The 17863-nt window shown below is 52.5% G+C and overlaps 1 protein-coding gene across 4 annotated transcripts in view; it reads left to right on the top strand.

The window, feature by feature from the left end:
- Nucleotides 1-16171, top strand: part of GALNT13 (polypeptide N-acetylgalactosaminyltransferase 13) — a 75845-nt gene extending 59674 nt beyond the window's left edge. For 2 of the 4 annotated variants that reach the window (XM_071561904.1, XM_071561907.1), the window contains 3 exons: nucleotides 1578-1712; nucleotides 7398-7427; nucleotides 9866-10115. In XM_071561904.1, coding sequence (XP_071418005.1) covers nucleotides 1578-1712; nucleotides 7398-7427; nucleotides 9866-10051 — 351 coding nt within the window. In that variant the 3' untranslated portion in view covers nucleotides 10052-10115. Of the gene's footprint in view, nucleotides 1-1577; nucleotides 1713-7397; nucleotides 7428-9865; nucleotides 10116-14342 lie in introns of those variants that run through there. The other 2 variants (XM_071561905.1, XM_071561906.1) reach the window with 2 other exon arrangements.
- Nucleotides 16172-17863: the final 1692 nt, after the last annotated feature.

Genomic DNA, 17863 nt, shown 5'->3' with positions numbered 1-17863 from the left:
GCCCTTCCCTCAGCTCCTGAGACCCCCTGGAGAAGAGGACACTAAAATCCCAAGGTTTCCAGGGACATTTTGGCTGCCAGTGGAATGGCTGCTGTGAAACACATTCTGTAATTAGCTGTACAAGGTGTTCTCACCCTCTGTTTTTAGGTGCCATTAATATCGTTATCTCTGTAATTAATATGGTTGGGACCCGATGCCAGCCTGGTGATTTGACATCACCTTAATTAGCATTCATTATTCTTCCTCACCATGGTGAGTTTTCCAAGCCCAGCTTCCTGAGTTCTCAATTCAGGCATCTCTTACCCGTGGAACCCACAATGGTTGGCTTGGAAGGGACCTCAAAGCTCATCCTGTTCCCACCCCAGCACCTCCCACCAGCCCAGGCTGCTCCAAGCGCTGCCCACCCTCCTTTGGCCACTGCGGGGCTGGGCAGCCCCAGGGCGGGGTGGGTGACCCATTGTGTCCCCTCAGCCCTGCCCACCCTCCCTTGGCCACTGCGGGGCTGGGCAGCCCCAGGGCGGGGTGGGTGACCCATTGTCCCCTCAGCCCTGCCCACCCTCCTTTGGCCACTGCGGGGCTGGGCAGCCCCAGGGTGGGGTGGGTGACCCATTGTCCCCTCAGCGCTGCCCACCCTCCTTTGGCCACTGCGGGGCTGGGCAGCCCCAGGGCGGGGTGGGTGACCCATTGTGTCCCCTCAGCCCTGCCCACCCTCCTTTGGCCACTGCGGGGCTGGGCAGCCCCAGGGCGGGGTGGGTGACCCATTGTCCCCTCAGCCCTGCCCACCCTCCTTTGGCCACTGCGGGGCTGGGCAGCCCCAGGGCGGGGTGGGTGACCCATTGTCCCCTCAGCCCTGCCCACCCTCCTTTGGCCACTGCGGGGCTGGGCAGCCCTAGGGCAGGGTGGGTGACCCATTGTCCCCTCAGCTCTGCCCACCCTCCCTTGGCCACTGCGGGGCTGGGCAGCCCCAGGGCGGGGTGGGTGACCCATTGTGTCCCCTCAGCCCTGCCCACCCTCCCTTGGCCACTGCGGGGCTGGACAGCCCCAGGGCGGGGTGGGTGACCCATTGTGTCCCCTCCCCCGTGTGTCTCCAGGTGGGGTGCTGTGATCTGTTGTCCCTCCCCAGCAGGGGTGGTGTCACCCACTGTCCCCCTGTGTCCCCAGCAGGGGTGGTGTCACCCACTGTCCCCCCTGTGTCCCCAGCAGGGATGGTGTCACCCACTGTCCCCCTGTGTCCCCAGCAGGGGTGGTGTCACCCACTGTCCCCCTGTCCCCAGGTGGGATGGTGTCACCCACTGTCCCCGCTGTGTCCCCAGCAGGGGTGGTGTCACCCACTGTCCCCCCTGTGTCCCCAGCAGGGGTGGTGTCACCCACTGTCCCCCTGTCCCCAGGTGAGATGGTGTCACCCACTGTCCCCCCCTGTCCCCAGCAGGGATGGTGTCACCCACTGTCCCCCCTGTGTCCCCAGCAGGGGTGGTGTCACCCACTGTCCCCCCGTGTCCCCAGCAGGGATGGTGTCACCCACTGTCCCCCTGTGTCCCCAAGTGGGGTGTGTCACCCACTGTCCCCCCCTGTCCCAGGTGTTCTCCTACACGGCCGACAAGGAGATCCGCACCGACGACCTGTGCCTGGACGTGTCGCGGCTCAACGGGCCCATCCTCATGCTCAAGTGCCACCACCTGAGGGGCAACCAGCTGTGGGAGTACGATGCCGAGGTACCCGGGGGGCTGGGGGCAGCCTCGGGGGGTCCTTGGCACAATCCTAGGATTGCTCAGGCTGGCAAAGCCCTCCCAGCCCATGGAGCCCACCCTGTGCCCGATGCCCACCTTGGCAAAGCCCTCCCAGCCCATGGAGCCCACCCTGTGCCCGATGCCCACCTTGGCAAAGCCCCCCCAGCCCACAGAGCCCACCCTGTGCCCAATGCCCACCTTGGCAAAGCCCTCCCAGCCCATGGAGCCCACCCTGTGCCCGATGCCCACCTTGGCAAAGCCCCCCCAGCCCACAGAGCCCACCCTGTGCCCAATGCCCACCTTGGCAAAGCCCTCCCAGCCCATGGAGCCCACCCTGTGCCCGATGCCCACCTTGGCAAAGCCCTGCCAGCCCCTGGAGCCCACCCTGTGCCTGATGCCCACCTTGTCCCCCAGCCCAGAGCAGTCAGTGCCACGGCCAGTCCTGCCTTGGGCACCTCCAGGGCTGGGCACTCCAAACCTCCCTGGGCAGCCCCTGCCAGTGCCTGCCCACCCTTTCCATGCAGAAATTCCTGCTCTGTGCCCCCTGCCCTGCCCTGGCCCAGCCTGTGCCCATTCCCTGCCCTCCCAGAGCGTGTCCATGTCCCCAGGGTGCCCCTGCTCCTGCCTGGGGTGTCTCCTGGCACAGCACAGCCCTGGGAGGGCAGAGCAATGAGCCACCACCAGCTTGGAAGTTGTATTTTCATTTTATTTATAATAACTCTGTACACTTTACTTTTAGAGGGATTAAAAAGTCAGTTACTGCTACAAAAGGCTCATTTCCAGTAGCTGCTGTTGGGCTTCCTTACAAAATTAAAGAAGTATTTTGTGGTTTTTAAAGAAATAAGAGCCAACATTCATATTCATAGTATTTATATACTGTATTTTATTGAACAAGATCTTTGGGGTTTTTTAGTTAAAGTCTTTTTTCAGCTTATTTCTGTTGGCTCTTAAAGATAATGAGATAAGAAACATGGTGGGTTATGGTGAGACTGCAAAATTAATACAAAATATGTGCAAATATCTCAGGATTTCATGGCCAAATAATCCTTTTTAAGTGAGACAGGAGATGAAAAGGAAAATTCCTTTTGGAAAGGGCAGTCTAGGCCTGGCACAGGAGTCCCATCCCTGGAGGGGTTTCAGAGCCCTGTGGATGTGGCACTTGGGGACATGGGCAGTGGTGGCGTGGGCAGTGCCCAGGGGATGGTTGGACTCGATGGGCTCCAAGGGCTTTTCCCTCCTGAATTGTCCCATCATTTTCATTTAACCCAATTTTCTCTTTAATAAGAAGTTTCTTTTTCTCCCTACCCAAATTTCCTGGATATTTTGACAAGGTTTAGGTGGTTTTGAGGACGTTCATTCCAGCAGAGAACGCCAGAGATTGAAGATCTTACACCCTCCTTCCCCTCCTTCCTGCAATAATTGGGTTTTAATCAGTTTTGATTGGTTTGAATTGGCATTAAGGGAGTGACCAGGGGTTGAGGGGGTGGAATTGGGGTCTCAGGCTCCAGATCCATCTGCAAACCCAACAGGGATTGGCATTCCCTTGATGCCCACAGCAGATCCAGGCAGAGCTCTGCTGAAATCCAGGGGGTTCTGGGGACTCTGCAGAATTCCAGGGGATCCCACAGGATCCCCCACGCCCTGATGTGTCCCAGCAGCACCCTCTGCCCTCTGCCACCCCTGGGGCACAGGTTCAAGGTGTGACACCTCCAAATACCAGATTTTCACCCTCCTAAATTGGCAGATTCCAAGTTTAACTCAGTGATACCTCAAGGGATAGACTGGAAAATGTTTTAAAATTATATTTTCTATTGGCATCTTTCCATGGCTGCAAAGGTAGAAAAATACTGATGGATTTAAGACCCAGAATATTTTAAAAAGCATTTCCAGCATTCCACAGAAATGGCTGTGTCACCTGGAAGGCTGGAATTGTGCCAGCCAAGAGCAGCCCTTTTAAGGCAGGAGACAGGCTGGGTTTGCTCTTTAAGCCGAGTTTAACAGCCCCGCGGTGGAGTTACAGGAGCGGTGCCAAGCCCAGTTTAGCCAGGAGGTGGAGCTCAGGCAAAGGGAAAAAGGGAATCCTCCTTGGACAGGAGATGGAGCTCAGGAAAGGGAATCCTCCTTGGACAGGAGATGGAGCTCAGGAAAGGGAATCCTGCTCAGCCAGGACATGGAGCTCAGGCAAAGGGGGAAAGGGAATTCTCCTGAGGCAAGAGATGGAGCTCAGGAAAGGGAATCCTTAGCCTGGAGATGGAGCTCAGGAAAGGGAATGCTTAGCCAGGAGATGGAGCTCAGGCAAAGGGAATTCTCCTGGGACAGGAGATGGAGCTCAGGAAAGGGAATCCTGCTCAGCCAGGAGATGGAGCTCAGGCAAAGGGGGAAAGGGAATTCTCCTGAGCCAGGAGATGGAGCTCAGGAAAGAGAATCCTGAGCCACGAGATGGAGCTCAGGCAAAGGGGGAAAGGGAATTCTCCTGAGGCAAGAGATGGAGCTCAGGAAAGGGAATCCTTAGCCAGGAGATGGAGCTCAAGAAAGGGAATCCTCCTTGGACAGGAGATGGAGCTCAGGAAAGGGAATCCTTCCTGAGCCAGGAGATGGAGCTCAGGAAAGGGAATCCTCGTTGGACAGGAGATGGAGCTCAGGAAAGGGAATCCTCCTTGGAAGGAGATGGAGCTCAGGAAAGGGAATCCTCCTTGGAAGGAGATGGAGCTCAGGCAAAGGGAATCCTCCTTGGACAGGAGATGGAGCTCAGGAAAGGGAATCCTCCTTGGACAGGAGATGGAGCTCAGGAAAGGGAATCCTCCTGAGCCAAGAGATGGAGCTCAGGAAAGGGAATCCTCCTTGGACAGGAGATGGAGCTCAGGAAAGGGAATCCTTAGCCAGGAGATGGAGCTCAGGAAAGGGAATCCTCCTTGGACAGGAGATGGAGCTCAGGCAAAGGGAATCCTCCTTGGACAGGAGATGGAGCTCAGGAAAGGGAATCCTCCTCATCCAGGAGATGGAGCTCAGGCAAAGGGAATCCTCCTTGGAAGGAGATGGAGCTCAGGAAAGGGAATCCTCCTCATCCAGGAGATGGAGCTCAGGCAAAGGGAATCCTCCTTGGACAGGAGATGGAGCTCAGGCAAAGGGAATCCTCCTTGGACAGGAGATGGAGCTCAGGAAAGGGAATCCTCCTTGGACAGGAGATGGAGCTCAGGAAAGGGAATCCTGCTCAGCCAGGAGATGGAGCTCAGGAAAGGGAATCCTCTGCCAGGAGATGGAGCTCAGGCAAAGGGAATCCTCCTTGGAAGGAGATGGAGCTCAGGAAAGGGAATCCTCATCCAGGAGATGGAGCTCAGGAAAGGGAATCCTCCTTGGACAGGAGATGGAGCTCAGGCAAAGGGAATCCTCCTTGGACAGGAGATGGAGCTCAGGAAAGGGAATCCTGCTCAGCCAGGACATGGAGCTCAGGCAAAGGGGGAAAGGGAATTCTCCTGAGGCAAGAGATGGAGCTCAGGAAAGGGAATCCTTAGCCAGGAGATGGAGCTCAGGCAAAGGGAATTCTCCTGGGACAGGAGATGGAGCTCAGGAAAGGGAATCCTCCTTGGACAGGAGATGGAGCTCAGGAAAGGGAATCCTCCTGAGCCAAGAGATGGAGCTCAAGAGAGGGAATCCTGCTCAGCCAGGAGGTGGAGCTCAGGCATAGGGGAAAAGGGAATTCTCCTGAGGCAAGAGATGGAGCTCAGGAAAGGGAATCCTGCTCAGTCAGGAGATGGAGCTCAGGAAAGGGAATCCTTGAAAGGAGATGGAGCTCAGGCAAAGGGAATCCTCTGGTTGCAGAGCAGCAGCTCCCAGAGTTTCTGCCTGTTCTGCTGGAGAACAGCCCTTTGCTTTCTGTTCCTCTGCATTTATTAACAAAGTGTTTTTCTCACCAGTTTTTCTCTGATTGTTACGACTTCAGCTTCCCCTCTGCCCTTTCATTTCAGTTCTGGAAGTTTATTGGTGTGTTTTTAGCCTCCAAACATACCCAACATCCAGGATTTTTCCCAAGAAAACAAGCAGCTTGTGGTATTTTATTTTTTCCCAAACAGTTGCAGGATGTTGTCTGGTCCCTTGTATCTGTTAAGTTGGTTTTCCAGTGCAATTACAGTAATTATTACCTTTATTTGCCTATCCAGGGCTTGAATGGAGGGGATTTTAGGTGGTTATTCTGTGGTTTCAGGCCATATTCCTCCTCCTGCCAAAGGTATTTTAGGAGTTAAGGCTTGACAATGGACAGCAGGGCTGGGGCTATAAATAACCATTAAACTGGATTTCTCAGTAGTGATTTTCAGGCACTTTTCTGTGATTTCCTGCCAGTATTAGATATTTTGCAGTGCTGTGGTTCAGTTCATGTGTGGTATTTAAATGGACCATGTATATTAAAGGCCAGCTTGGAGCAACCTGGGCCAGTGGAAGGTGTTCCTGCCCCTGGCAGGGGGTGGGACCAGGTGGGCTCTGAGCTCCCTCCCAGCCCACACCAGTCTGTAATTCCATTATAAGATTCCTGGCCCTTTTCCACGCTGCCCATCCCTGACATGGGCAGCTCCATCCATCAGCTGTGCCAGTGGGATGTGCCAGGTAGGATTGCCCAGATTCCAAAGGCTTCCTGGCGGGGTGTTGTGTACCCTATTTATGATGTATAAATGAATTTGCTTTGGACTGGGGTGGGAAATGAGGAGAGGGATCATTAGAAGGGATCTGGGAATTCTGTCAGGCTGGAGCCAGTGTTGTTCCCTCAGTGCCTGACCTTGCTCCTGGTGGGAATTCTGAGTGTTCCCAGGCTTGCCCAGCAGCTGGTTGTTGTGCCCTGGGTGGGGCACTGCCCTGGGTGGGGATGTCTGGGCAGGACCTGCTGGACTTTGGCTCCAGGTCAGTCCCTGAGGCTGAGGGGGACACCCAGAGCGTGTCCTGTCTGTGCCCCTGGACCTGTCCCTGTCCCTGTCCCTGTGACATGTGGGACAGCTCAGGATGTGGAATGGGAGGGAATCCCAGGAGAGCTCAGGATGTGGAATGGGAGGGAATCCCAGGAGAGCTCAGGATGTGGAATGGGAGGGAATCCCAGGACAGCTCAGGATGTGGAATGGGAGGGAATCCCAGGAGAGCTCAGGATGTGGAATGGGAGGGAATCCCAGGAGAGCTCGGGATGTGGAATGGGAGGGAATCCCAGGAGAGCTCAGGATGTGGAATGGGAGGGAATCCCAGGACAGCTCAGAACGTGGAATGGGAGGGAATCTTGTGACCCAGCACACAGGGATGAGCCCAGGGCAAAACTGATGCTGTAAAGATGTCACAGCCAATGGGAAATTGTTTATTTCCTTGTATGTGAGTGATGACATCAGGATTTGTTCCTTTTGGATTCCTTGGGATTTATTCCAAGGCTGCCAGAGCTCAAGGAGTGTTTGGACAGGGACATGGTGGGATTGTTGGGCTGTTGGGCCAGGAGTTGGACTGGATGATCCTTGTGGGGCCCTTTCAGCTCAGATATTCCAGGATTCCATGAATTGATCTTGCCTAATTCCCATCATTTGTCCCTAAACACGGTGACCATGCAAAGCTGTGGAATTTCCATTCATAGAGACTGGAGAGGCTTCCCAGAAACTGTTTCCCAAGTCACTGACTCCACTTTCCTTTTGTTCCCCCTCCCATCAGTACTTTGGGAAATGGGAATATAGCTTTGAGGTAAGTCTGGTACCAGCTGTGACCCCTGTGCTGATCCCCAACCCCTGGAGTAGCATCTCCCTCCTCCTCCACAGTGCCTGTAGAAGTGCCCATAGAAGTGCCCTCTCTTAGTGCCTTTCCACAGATGCTTCATCGTGCCAGACCTGCTTTATCAGGGGCTCTGGAGCCAGGCTGGGAATGCTGGGAGGGTTCCCTTGGAAAAGAGGAGGCTCCAGGGACACCTGAGAGCCCCTGGCAGGGCCTGAAGGGGCTCCAGGAGAGCTGGAGAGGGACTGGGGACAAGGGATGGAGGGACAGGACACAGAGAATGGCTTCCCACTGCCAGAGGGCAGGGCTGGGGGGGGATATTGGGAAGGAATTGGTGGCTGGGAGGGTGGGCAGGCCCTGGCACAGGTTGGGCAGAGAAGCTGTGGCTGCCCCTGGATCCCTGGGAGTGTCCAAGGCCAGGCTGGAGCACCCTGGGCTGGTGGGAGGTGTCCCTGCCCATGGCAGAGGTGGCACTGGATGGGCTTTAAGGTCCCTCCAACCCAACCCATTCCAGGTTTCCATGTCCCAGAGGAAGGAAAGTCTGCTCACATCACTGAGATGATTCTCATCCTGGTTTTACCCATAAACAACCCACAACTTGAGGCATTTAAGGAATTCAAACATGCAATTCTGAGATTCCCAAGGCAGTTCTTTATGTACCTCTGTTTTCCCTGGAAACAATCACAGACAGAAGGAACACAGAGCAATGACACATAATGAAACAAACCCAACATTGATGTTCACTCAAAGTGGCATTATAAGGACACTTGTCCTTGATATTTTTAGTGGCCTTTTTATACTCACATCACTTTTTCCCTGATCAGGCCAAAAAAATGGGGAAGAAATGGACAGGAGGAGCATCCCCAGCTGCTCTGGCAGCACCAGCCCTGGGGAACCTGCAGTGATGGGCAAGATTTGGGGGAGTAGGAGCAAATTTGGGGGAGTAGGAGCAAATTTGGGGGAGTAGGAGCAAATTTGGGGGAGTAGGAGCAAATTTAGGGGAGTAGGAGCTCTCCTCCATCCCAACCCACCTGGCACCATAAAGGAAAAGCTGGAATTGTTGTTTAGGAAAAAACTCTGTATCTCCCAAGTAAATGTTTCATTCAATATGTTTTTAACTTGGTAACTCTCAGACAGGCTCCAGGGTGGTCAGTGCAGGTTATTGGTGCAGGAGGAACATCCTCACTCCCTGAGAGCTGCTGTGCAGTGGGGATGGAGAGCAAAGGCACGTGCTGGGGGTCCCTCTGGACCCAAAGGATGGGATGGATGTAAAGGGAACGGTGCCAGGGTGCCCAGGAGCTCTGTGTGATACCAGCTGTGCCCATGCATGGGATATAACAGTGCCAGGGTGCCCAGGAGCTCTGTGTGAAACCAGCCCTGCCCATGCATGGGGTGTAAAGGGAACCAGCTTTGCCCATGCATGGGGTGTAAAGGTAATTGTGCCAGGGTGCCAGGAGCTCTATGTAGAACCAGCCCTGCCCATGCCTGTGGCTCTCCCCGTGGCTCTCCCCGTGGCTCTCCCCGTGGCTCTCCCCGTGGCTCTCCCCGTGGCTCTCCTGTGGCTCTCCTGTGGCTCTCCCGTGGCTCTCCCGTGGCTCTCCCCGTGGCTCTCCCCGTGGCTCTCCCCGTGGTTCCCCCGTGGCTCCCCCCGTGGCTCCCCCTGTGTCTCTCCCCGTGGCTCTCCCCGTGGCTCTCCCCGTGGCTCTCCCCTGTGTCTCTCCCCTGTGTCTCTCCCCGTGGCTCTCCCCGTGGCTCTCCCCTGTGTCTCTCCCCGTGGCTCTCCTGTGGCTCTCCCCGTGGTTCTCCCCGTGGCTCTCCTGTGGCTCTCCCCGTGGCTCCCCCTGTGGTTCCCCTGTGTCTCTCCCCTGTGTCTCTCCCCTGTGTCTCTCCCCTGTGTCTCTCCCCTGTGTCTCTCCCCTGTGTCTCTCCCCGTGGCTCTCCCCGTGGCTCTCCCCGTGGCTCTCCCCTGTGTCTCTCCCCTGTGTCTCTCCCCTGTGTCTCTCCCCTGTGTCTCTCCTCTGTGTCTCTCCCCGTGGCTCTCTCCGTGGCTCTCCCCGTGTCTCTCTCCGTGGCTCTCCCCCGGCTCTCCCCGTGGCTCTCCTGTGTCTCTCCCCGTGGCTCTCCCCGTGGCTCTCCCCGTGGCTCTCCCCGTGGCTCTCCCCGTGGCTCTCCCCGTGGCTCTCCTATGGCTCTCCTATGGCTCTCTCTGTGGTTCTCCCCGTGGCTCTCCTGTGGCTCTCCTGTGGCTCTCCCCGTGTCTCTCCCCTTGGCTCTCCCCTTGGCTCTCCTGTGGCTCTCCCCGCAGCATCCCCAGCCGCTGTTCCCCACCAGGGGCTCTCCCCGGTGCCGCCCAGCCCGTGCCCGGCTCGGTGCCAGCCGGGGGGTGACCCTGCCCGTGTGTGTGCCCCCAGAGCCGCACCTTCCTGCACGTGATCACGCAGTCGTGCCTGACGCTGGCCCGGCTGGAGGACGGCTCGCACGGCCCCACGGTGGAGGCGTGTGATGGCAGCGCCCTGCAGACCTGGCAGCTCCGCAACCTCTCCCGCCACGAGGTTTTCCGCAGGGTCTACAACAGCCCCACCGACTATTTCCTGTAGTGCCCAGGGAGGGAGGTGGGTACCAGTCCCGGACGGGCCCCCAAACTGGGCACACTCCCCGAGCTCTGCCGGTGGAGAATCCAGGACAGAAGTTACTGATAGGTAGAATAGACACCTGGTGGTAGTTCTGGTTAGTCCTTGTCAGTAGTTACCATTAGCCAGGAGTAGTTTTAGTTGTTACTCGTTAGAACCAATTTTAGATGAATTCAACTCCTGCATCTCTTGGTGGGGTTGGTACCATTTGCCACAGCCAAAGATTTGGCTCCTATTCCAAGGCATAAAAATGGTGCCAATTGGCATCACAGTTCTCAAAAATGCTCTTTTTTTTTTTTTGTAATTCCTGGATTTCCATAGAGGTTTGTGTAGAATTTTCGTAGAATTTTTCATAGGGTTTTCATAGAATTTTCATAGAATTTTCCTTTTTCTCAGGCTTACCATAGAATTTTCATAATATTTCCCCTGAAATTTTGTAGAATTGTTTAGATGTTTTCATGGAATTTTCCAAAAAATTTTCCTTTTGCTCAGGCTTTTCATAGAATTTTCATAAAATTGTCCATTTTTTCAGACTTTTCATTGAATTTTCATAAAATATCCCGTAAAATTTTGTAGAACATTTTAGATTTTTTCATATAATTTCCATAAAATTGTCCATTTTCTCAGACTTTTCATAGAATTTTTGTAAAAGTTTCTGTAAAATTTTGTAGAATTTTTTAGATTTTTTTTCATAGAATTTTCATTAAATTGTCCATTTTCTCGGGCTTTCCATAGAATTTTCATAAAAGTTTGCATAAAATTTTGTAAATCTGTTTTTAGATTTCTTCATGGAATTTTCATAAAATTTCCCATGAAATTTTGTAGAATTTTTTAGATTTTTTTCATAGAATTTTCCATGAGTTTTCCTTTTTCTCAGGCTTTTCAGAGAATTTTCATAAAATATCCCATAAAATTTTGTAGAACATTTTAGATTTTTTCATAGAATTTCCATAAATTGTCCATTTTCTCAGACTTACCATAGAATTTTTGTAAAAGTTTCTATAAAATTTTGCAGAATTTTTTAGATTTTTCATCGAATTTTCCAAAAATTTCCTTTTTCTCAGGCTTTTCATACAATTTTCATAAAAGTTTCTATAAAATTTTGTGGAATATTTTAGATTTTTCCATAGAATTTTCCTTTTTCTCAGACTTTTCATAGAATTGTCATAAAATTTTGCACGAAATTTTATAGAATATTTTGGATTTCTTCATAGAATTTTCATAAAATTTTCCATCAAATTTTGTAGAATTTTTTTAGATTTTAAATAGAATTTTCCATAATTTTTTTTGTAAAATTTTTAAAAGAATTTAAATAATTTTCATAGAATTCTCATAAAATTTTGTGGAACATTTTGGAGTTTTCATAGAATTTTCGTAGAGTTCTCGTAGAGTTTTCATTGGGTTTTTCATAGAATTTTTCATAGAATTTTCATCTAATTTTGTGGAATTTTTCATCGAATTTTCATCGAATTTTGTGGAATTTTTCATAGAATTTTCATTGAATTTCGTGGGATTTTTCATAGAATTTTCGTTGAATTTTGTGGAATTTTTAATAGAATTTTCATCAAATTTTGTGGAATTTTTCATAGAATTTTCATCGAATTTTATGGAATTTTTCATAGAATTTTCATTGAATTTTGTGGAATTTTTCATAGAATTTTCATCGATTTTTATGGTATTTTTCATAGAATTTTCATTGAATTTTGTGGAATTTTTCATAGAATTCTCATAGAATTTCGTGGAATTTTTATTTTCATCAAATTCTGTGGAATTTTTCATAGAATTTTCATCGAATTTTGTGGAATTTTTCATAGAATTTTCGTTGAATTTTGTGGAATTTTTCATAGAATTTTCATCGAATTTTATGGAATTTTTCATAGAATTTTCATTGAATTTTATGGAATTTTCCATAGAATTTTCATTGAATTTTATGGAATTTTCCATAGAATTTTCATCGATTTTTATGGTATTTTTCATAGAATTTTCATTGAATTTTATGGAATTTTCCATAGAATTTTCATTGAATTTTATGGAATTTTCCATAGAATTTTCATCGATTTTTATGGTATTTTCCATAGAATTTTCATCGATTTTTATGGTATTTTTCATAGAATTTTCATTGAATTTTATGGAATTTTCCATAGAATTTTCAATGAATTTTATGGAATTTTCCATAGAATTTTCATCGATTTTTATGGTATTTTTCATAGAATTTTCATCGAATTTTGTGGAATTTTTCGTAGAATTTTCAGATGATTCTCTGAGTTTGAAAATTCCTGATTTATGCATTAAATTCCTCATTTCCAGTAATTCAATCCTGGAGATATTGGCGACAAGGAATTCCAAACCATCAAGAGCTACTTGGGGTCGGGCTGGGCTGTTTGGGGTTAATTCTCCCTTTCTCCCCCTCCAGGAGGCTCCAGGATTTTCCCTCCCATCCTCCTTCCCTGTTTGTTCCTTTGTGTTGTGTTTGATTATCCAGGGAATGCTCTGCAAAGGTTTCCCTGCTGGAATTGCCTCTTCCTGTGCTTGTTGGCCTTGGGGCATTGGGACAATCCTTGTGGAGCTGCTGGAGAATCCAGAGGAGGTCCCGGAGATGCTGCAGGGCTGGATCCCTCTGGGCTGGAGCCAGGCTGGGAGAGCTGGGAATGTTCCCCTGGAGAAGAGAAGGCTCCAGGGACACCTGAGAGTCCCTGGCAGGGCCTGAAGGGGCTCCAGGAGAGCTGGAGAGGGACTGGGGACAAGGGATGGAGGGACAGGACACAGGGAATGGCTTCCCACTGCCAGAGGGCAGGGCTGGGAAAGGGGATATTGGGAAGGAATTGGTGGCTGGGAGGGTGGGCAGGCCCTGGCACAGGTTGGGCAGAGAAGCTGTGGCTGCCCCTGGATCCATCCCTGGGAGTGTCCAAGGCCAGGTTGGAGCCCCCTGGACTGGTGGGAGGTGTCCCTGCCCATGGCAGGGGTGGCACTGGATGGGCTTTGAGGTCCCTCCCAATATCTTTGCACTGTTGATGAGGGGACTGGAACATCTCCTGAATGGAGCCAGGCTGGGAGAGCTGGGGATGTTCCCCTGGAGAAGAGAAGGCTCCAGGGACACCTGAGAGCCCCTGGCAGGGCCCAAAGGGGCTCCAGGAGAGCTGGAGAGGGACTGGGGACAAGGGATGGAGGGACAGGACACAGGGAATGGGATATCTGAAATAGGTGGGATATTGGGAAGGAATTGGTGGGTGGGAGGGTGGGCAGGCCCTGGCACAGGTTGGGCAGAGAAGCTGTGGCTGCCCCTGGATCCATCCCTGGGAGTGTCCAAGGCCAGGCTGGAGCCACCTGGGCTGGTGGGAGGTGTCCCTGCCCATGGCAGGGGTGGATTGGAGCATCTCAAGGTCCCTTCCAACCAAACCAGCCCTTCCAGCTCCATCCCCACCCCCAGCTGGGACCCAGCTGTGCTCCCCAGGGTGTTCCAGTGTGTGGCCTCCCCAGCTGCTTCCAGAGGTGCAGCTGCTGACCTGACATGTGTAGAGGTGCATCTAATTTACATTTAATAGAGTTTTAATTGTTTTTTAGGAACTGAGAGACCTTTTATGAAATAGCAAATTGGTAAATGCAGCAGTTTTTAGCAAAGGGGCTCATGTGGCTTGTTAATTGCTGTGATTCTGTGTGTGAAACCTCAGAGTCAAACCCAGGAGTGATGGAGGGAACACCCACAGCTCACCTAGAACTGCACTTGTCTTTTATTTAAATACACAACTTGGGTTTCACTTCCCTGGATCTCTCCAGGAACTTGTTCTCCCAGTGCTTTAGAACAGGATTTATCCCTTCACAATAAGCTCTGTCTCCCAATCTCCCATCCCTCAGAAATGGTGGGAGCAGGAGGGGGTGGCTGTCCCAGAGAAGGAGGAATGTGCTGGAAGCAGAGGACTTTCCATCTCACCTGTTTCCACCAGCAATCATTTCTGCACTAGCAGAGCTCTGCTCTGAAGTGCTCCTTGTTTCCCTCTCACTGGAGACTGAAATCCTTCACCCAAACTGCTGTTGCTTTGCAGTAATATTTCCTGGCACTTATTTTGTGCTTTTCTCCTGGCTGTGTCCAGCAGAAGGGCTGAGGTGTCACCTGAGCAGGTGAGTGGGGGCAGCAGGTGGGGCCATCCTGGGGCTCCACGAGGGCTCTCCTGGCTGCTGCAGTGACCTGAGCAGGACTGAGACAAGCCCCCAGATGCCCCTGTCGGTCCCCAGCAGTAATTGTGTGTCTCCTCTCTTGCAGAAGCTCACCCTGAGGCACGTGAACAGCAACCAGTGCCTGGCTGAGCCGTCGGAGGAGGACAGGCTGGTGCCCACCATGAGGGAGTGTGGGCACAGCCGCTCCCAGCAGTGGCTGCTGCGCAACATGACCCTGGGGGCCTGAGCTGGGCACAGCATCTCCTCCTCCTCCTCCTCCTCCTCCTCCTCCTCCTCCTCCTCCTCCCCATCCCTCCTCCTGCTGGGCCCAGCCCTCTCCACATCCCTCTGGAGCCCTGGGAGGTGGTGTTGGGGCTGCGGGTCTTTCAGTGCCCCTGGGGCTGCTCAGAGAAGCTCCTCTGAGCCTAGGAATGATGAAGCATGTGCTGGTATCCACACAGAGCTGCTCAGAGATGGTTCCAGAGACACAACCCACGGCAGAGGGGTGTGCTGTGTGTCACACACCACCACAGAGAGGGATCCTGGTATCAAAAGCCTTGTGACAGCAGCTGGCACTGGGACCATCCTGGCAGTGTGTCCCAAGCTGGGGTGACCGTGCCGGTGTCCCTTGGCAAGGCCTGAAGGATATTTGCTGTTCTCTCGTGCCCAGAGGGCTCTGACAGCTCCAAACTGAGCAGCAGAGTCACCAGACAGAGCCAAAGCTTCGTGGTTTGCGCTGGGAAAAAATGGGATCTGATGGTTGGAAACTGGGCAAAGACTGCACCCAAAAATGGACCTCCATCCACTGAGGTAACAGCAGAAGTCACAGAGTGTGGAGAGGAAGGAGTGGCACACGTGGCCCCTCAGAGCAGCACGGAGGGAGTTGCCCTCCCCACATGGGAATGGAACTGGCTGGGGCAGTCCCTGGGGCTGCAGGGGCAGGTGGAGGGACCAGAACTGCCCCTTGGGGGCCACCAGAGCCTTGAGAGCCTCCACGGCTGGCTGTGCTCACACAGAGGTGGATCCTGGCCAGGACACAGGCAGAGCTTCATCCCTGCATCCCCTGCCAGGGCTGGAGCCCCTCCCAGTTCTGCCTCCAGGGCTTGTCCCTTCCAGGGCAATGCCAGAGGCTGATTCTGGTTTTCAGTGATTTTGTGGCTCAGTCCCTGTGTCCATGTGGTCATTACTGGTGGTTGGTCCCTGGTGGGGTGTGGGGTCAGGTCCTGCCCACACAGGTGACATTTCCCATCTGGACTGTGACATTTCCTTTGGTGACCACCCAAAATCCACCTGGTGCACTCCAGGCTGGGGTTTTGGCAATGCCCTGTGGCTTCTTATGGCCCAGAGGGTTCAAAGAGTGGAATGCCAGGGCAGTGTGAGCCCAGCCTGGTGAGGGGGGAAATGTTTCCCAGGATTTCACTCACCAGTCCTCCAAAGGTCTGTAAATGCACTGGGTCATTAAAAAGGTCACTATTTTCTGTATAATGCTCTGGTGATCCTGGATCAATCCTGTCATATATGGACATACTATAAATTTATAGCTCATATTTTCTGGATACACATCATTAAATGAAAGCAGAAGGGTGTTCAGTGGGAAAGTGGCTGCTGTGCCTGCCTGGAGCTGGAATGGGGTGGAATAACTCAGACTGGAGGCTCATCTGGAGCCCCCCTGCTCACAGGAGACTCAAACTCTTCCAGTCCTCGCCTTCAAACCACCACAGAAGTGCAGGGTGTGGCTTAAAAGCACCAAAAAAAGGGGGAGGTGGTTGTTGTGCCCCACAGGGAGAGCATGTAAACATCCTGGTCAAATTGAAATGGTCATTTCCGTGCTGGAAAAGGTGAATAAATTGTTCATCTCCTTCCCGAGGGCTTTGCCACACTCACAGACCTGCCTGGTGGGTCCTGTGTGTGGGCACGGGGGGGTTTGGGCACTGCAGGGGCACCTGGGGAGGTCCTGCAGCACCTGGGGGGGCAGGAGGGGACAGCTGGGGGGGACACCCTGGGGTGCCCCCACCGGGATGGGAAGGGTGACAGCGCCAGGATGGGAAGGGTGACAGTGCCTGGATGTGAGGGGTGACAGTGCTGGGATGGGAAGGGTGACGGTGCCTGGATGTGAGGGGTGACAGTGTCGGGGTGGGAAGGGTGACGGTGCCTGGATGTGAGGGGTGACAGTGCTGGGATGGGAAGGGTGACAGTGCTGGGATGGGAAGGGTGAGACTGCTGGGATGTGAAGGGTGACAGTCCTGGGATGGGAAGGGTGACAGTCCCAGGAGGTGAAGGGTGACAGTCCTGGGATGGGAAGGGTGACAGTGCTGGGATGGGAAGGGTGACAGTCCCAGGGATGTGAAGGGTGACAGTCCCAGGATGTGAGGGGTGACACCCTGGGATATGAAGGGTGACAGTCCCAGGAGGTGAAGGGTGACAGTGCCAGGGATGGGAAGGGTGACAGTCCCAGTATGTGAAGGGTGACATCCTGGAATGTGAAGGGTGACAGTCCCAGGATGTAAAGGGTGACAGTCCCAGGAGGTGAAGGGTGACAGTCCCAGGATGTGAAGGGTGACAGTCCCAGGATGTAAAGGGTGACACCCCAGGATGTGAGGGGTGACAGTCCCAGGATGTGAAGGGTGACAGCGCCAGGATGGGAAGGGTGAGAGTCCCAGTATGTGAAGGGTGACAGTCCCAGGAGGTGAAGGGTGACGGTGCCAGGAGGTGAAGGGTGACAGTCCCAGGATGTGAAGGGTGACACCCAGGGATGTGGAGGGTGACAGTCCCGGGATGTGAGGAGTGACATCCCTCTTGTCCTCGGTGCTTCCCTGTCCCATCCCAAGGTCTGTTGGACGTTGTAGCTGGAGGTGATGGCAAAGTGCCATCGGTGTGTGACTGCTGGGCTTGGGTGTGACCCCAAAGACACAGAGAAAAGAGTATTTTTCTCCTCAGAATTGCTGTAAAGGTCAATTTAATTCTAAAGTGCTCCAGTTTGAACCAGTATGTGGTGAGGACACACTGGAAATGTTCTGAGAGACATTGTTGGTCCCTGCCCCCTTTGCTGTACAGTTCAATATTTATACAGTTTTGTAGAATTAAAATATGCTGGTTTAGTTTTCTTTTGGTGCATTCATCTTTTTCTAGACTATTTTTATTTGGTGAAGGGATTATCTGCTAAAACCCCCAAATTTCCACACAGTAAATCCATTTTTAGGGCTTTATTTCCACATTGAAGGTCAGAAATGGGCAGCAGAGCTGTTGGGGTGGGAGGGGTGAGAGGGAACAGGACAGGGCAGGTGGTGGGTTGGACTTAACTGTCCAAAGGTGGAGTTTAGGGTTTAATTTCCCTGATATTCCCTGGAAATCCTGGAATGTTCCAGGCCATCCTGCTGGAAATCTGAGCTTGGCTGTGCATCCAGTGGGGCCCAAGGGGGCACGGAGGGGTCACATCTCACAGCTGAACCCCTCGGGCTTGCCCTGCCCTGCTGGATGTGGCCAAATGCTGCATTAGCCCAGCTCTTGTTGGGGGGAAAAGGAAATAATTCCATGGGGAAAATGTGGTTGGATGAGCGGGAGCAGCTGGAGCACCCTGGGCTGTGGGAGGTGTCCCTGCCCATGGCAGGGGTGGCACTGGATGGGCTT

Source organism: Pithys albifrons, chromosome 8 (assembly GCF_047495875.1).
Source record: "Pithys albifrons albifrons isolate INPA30051 chromosome 8, PitAlb_v1, whole genome shotgun sequence".
Taxonomy (NCBI): Eukaryota; Metazoa; Chordata; class Aves; order Passeriformes; family Thamnophilidae; genus Pithys; species Pithys albifrons.
The sequence above is the reverse complement of the archived record's forward strand: the minus strand, read 5'-3'. Positions and strand labels throughout refer to the sequence as shown.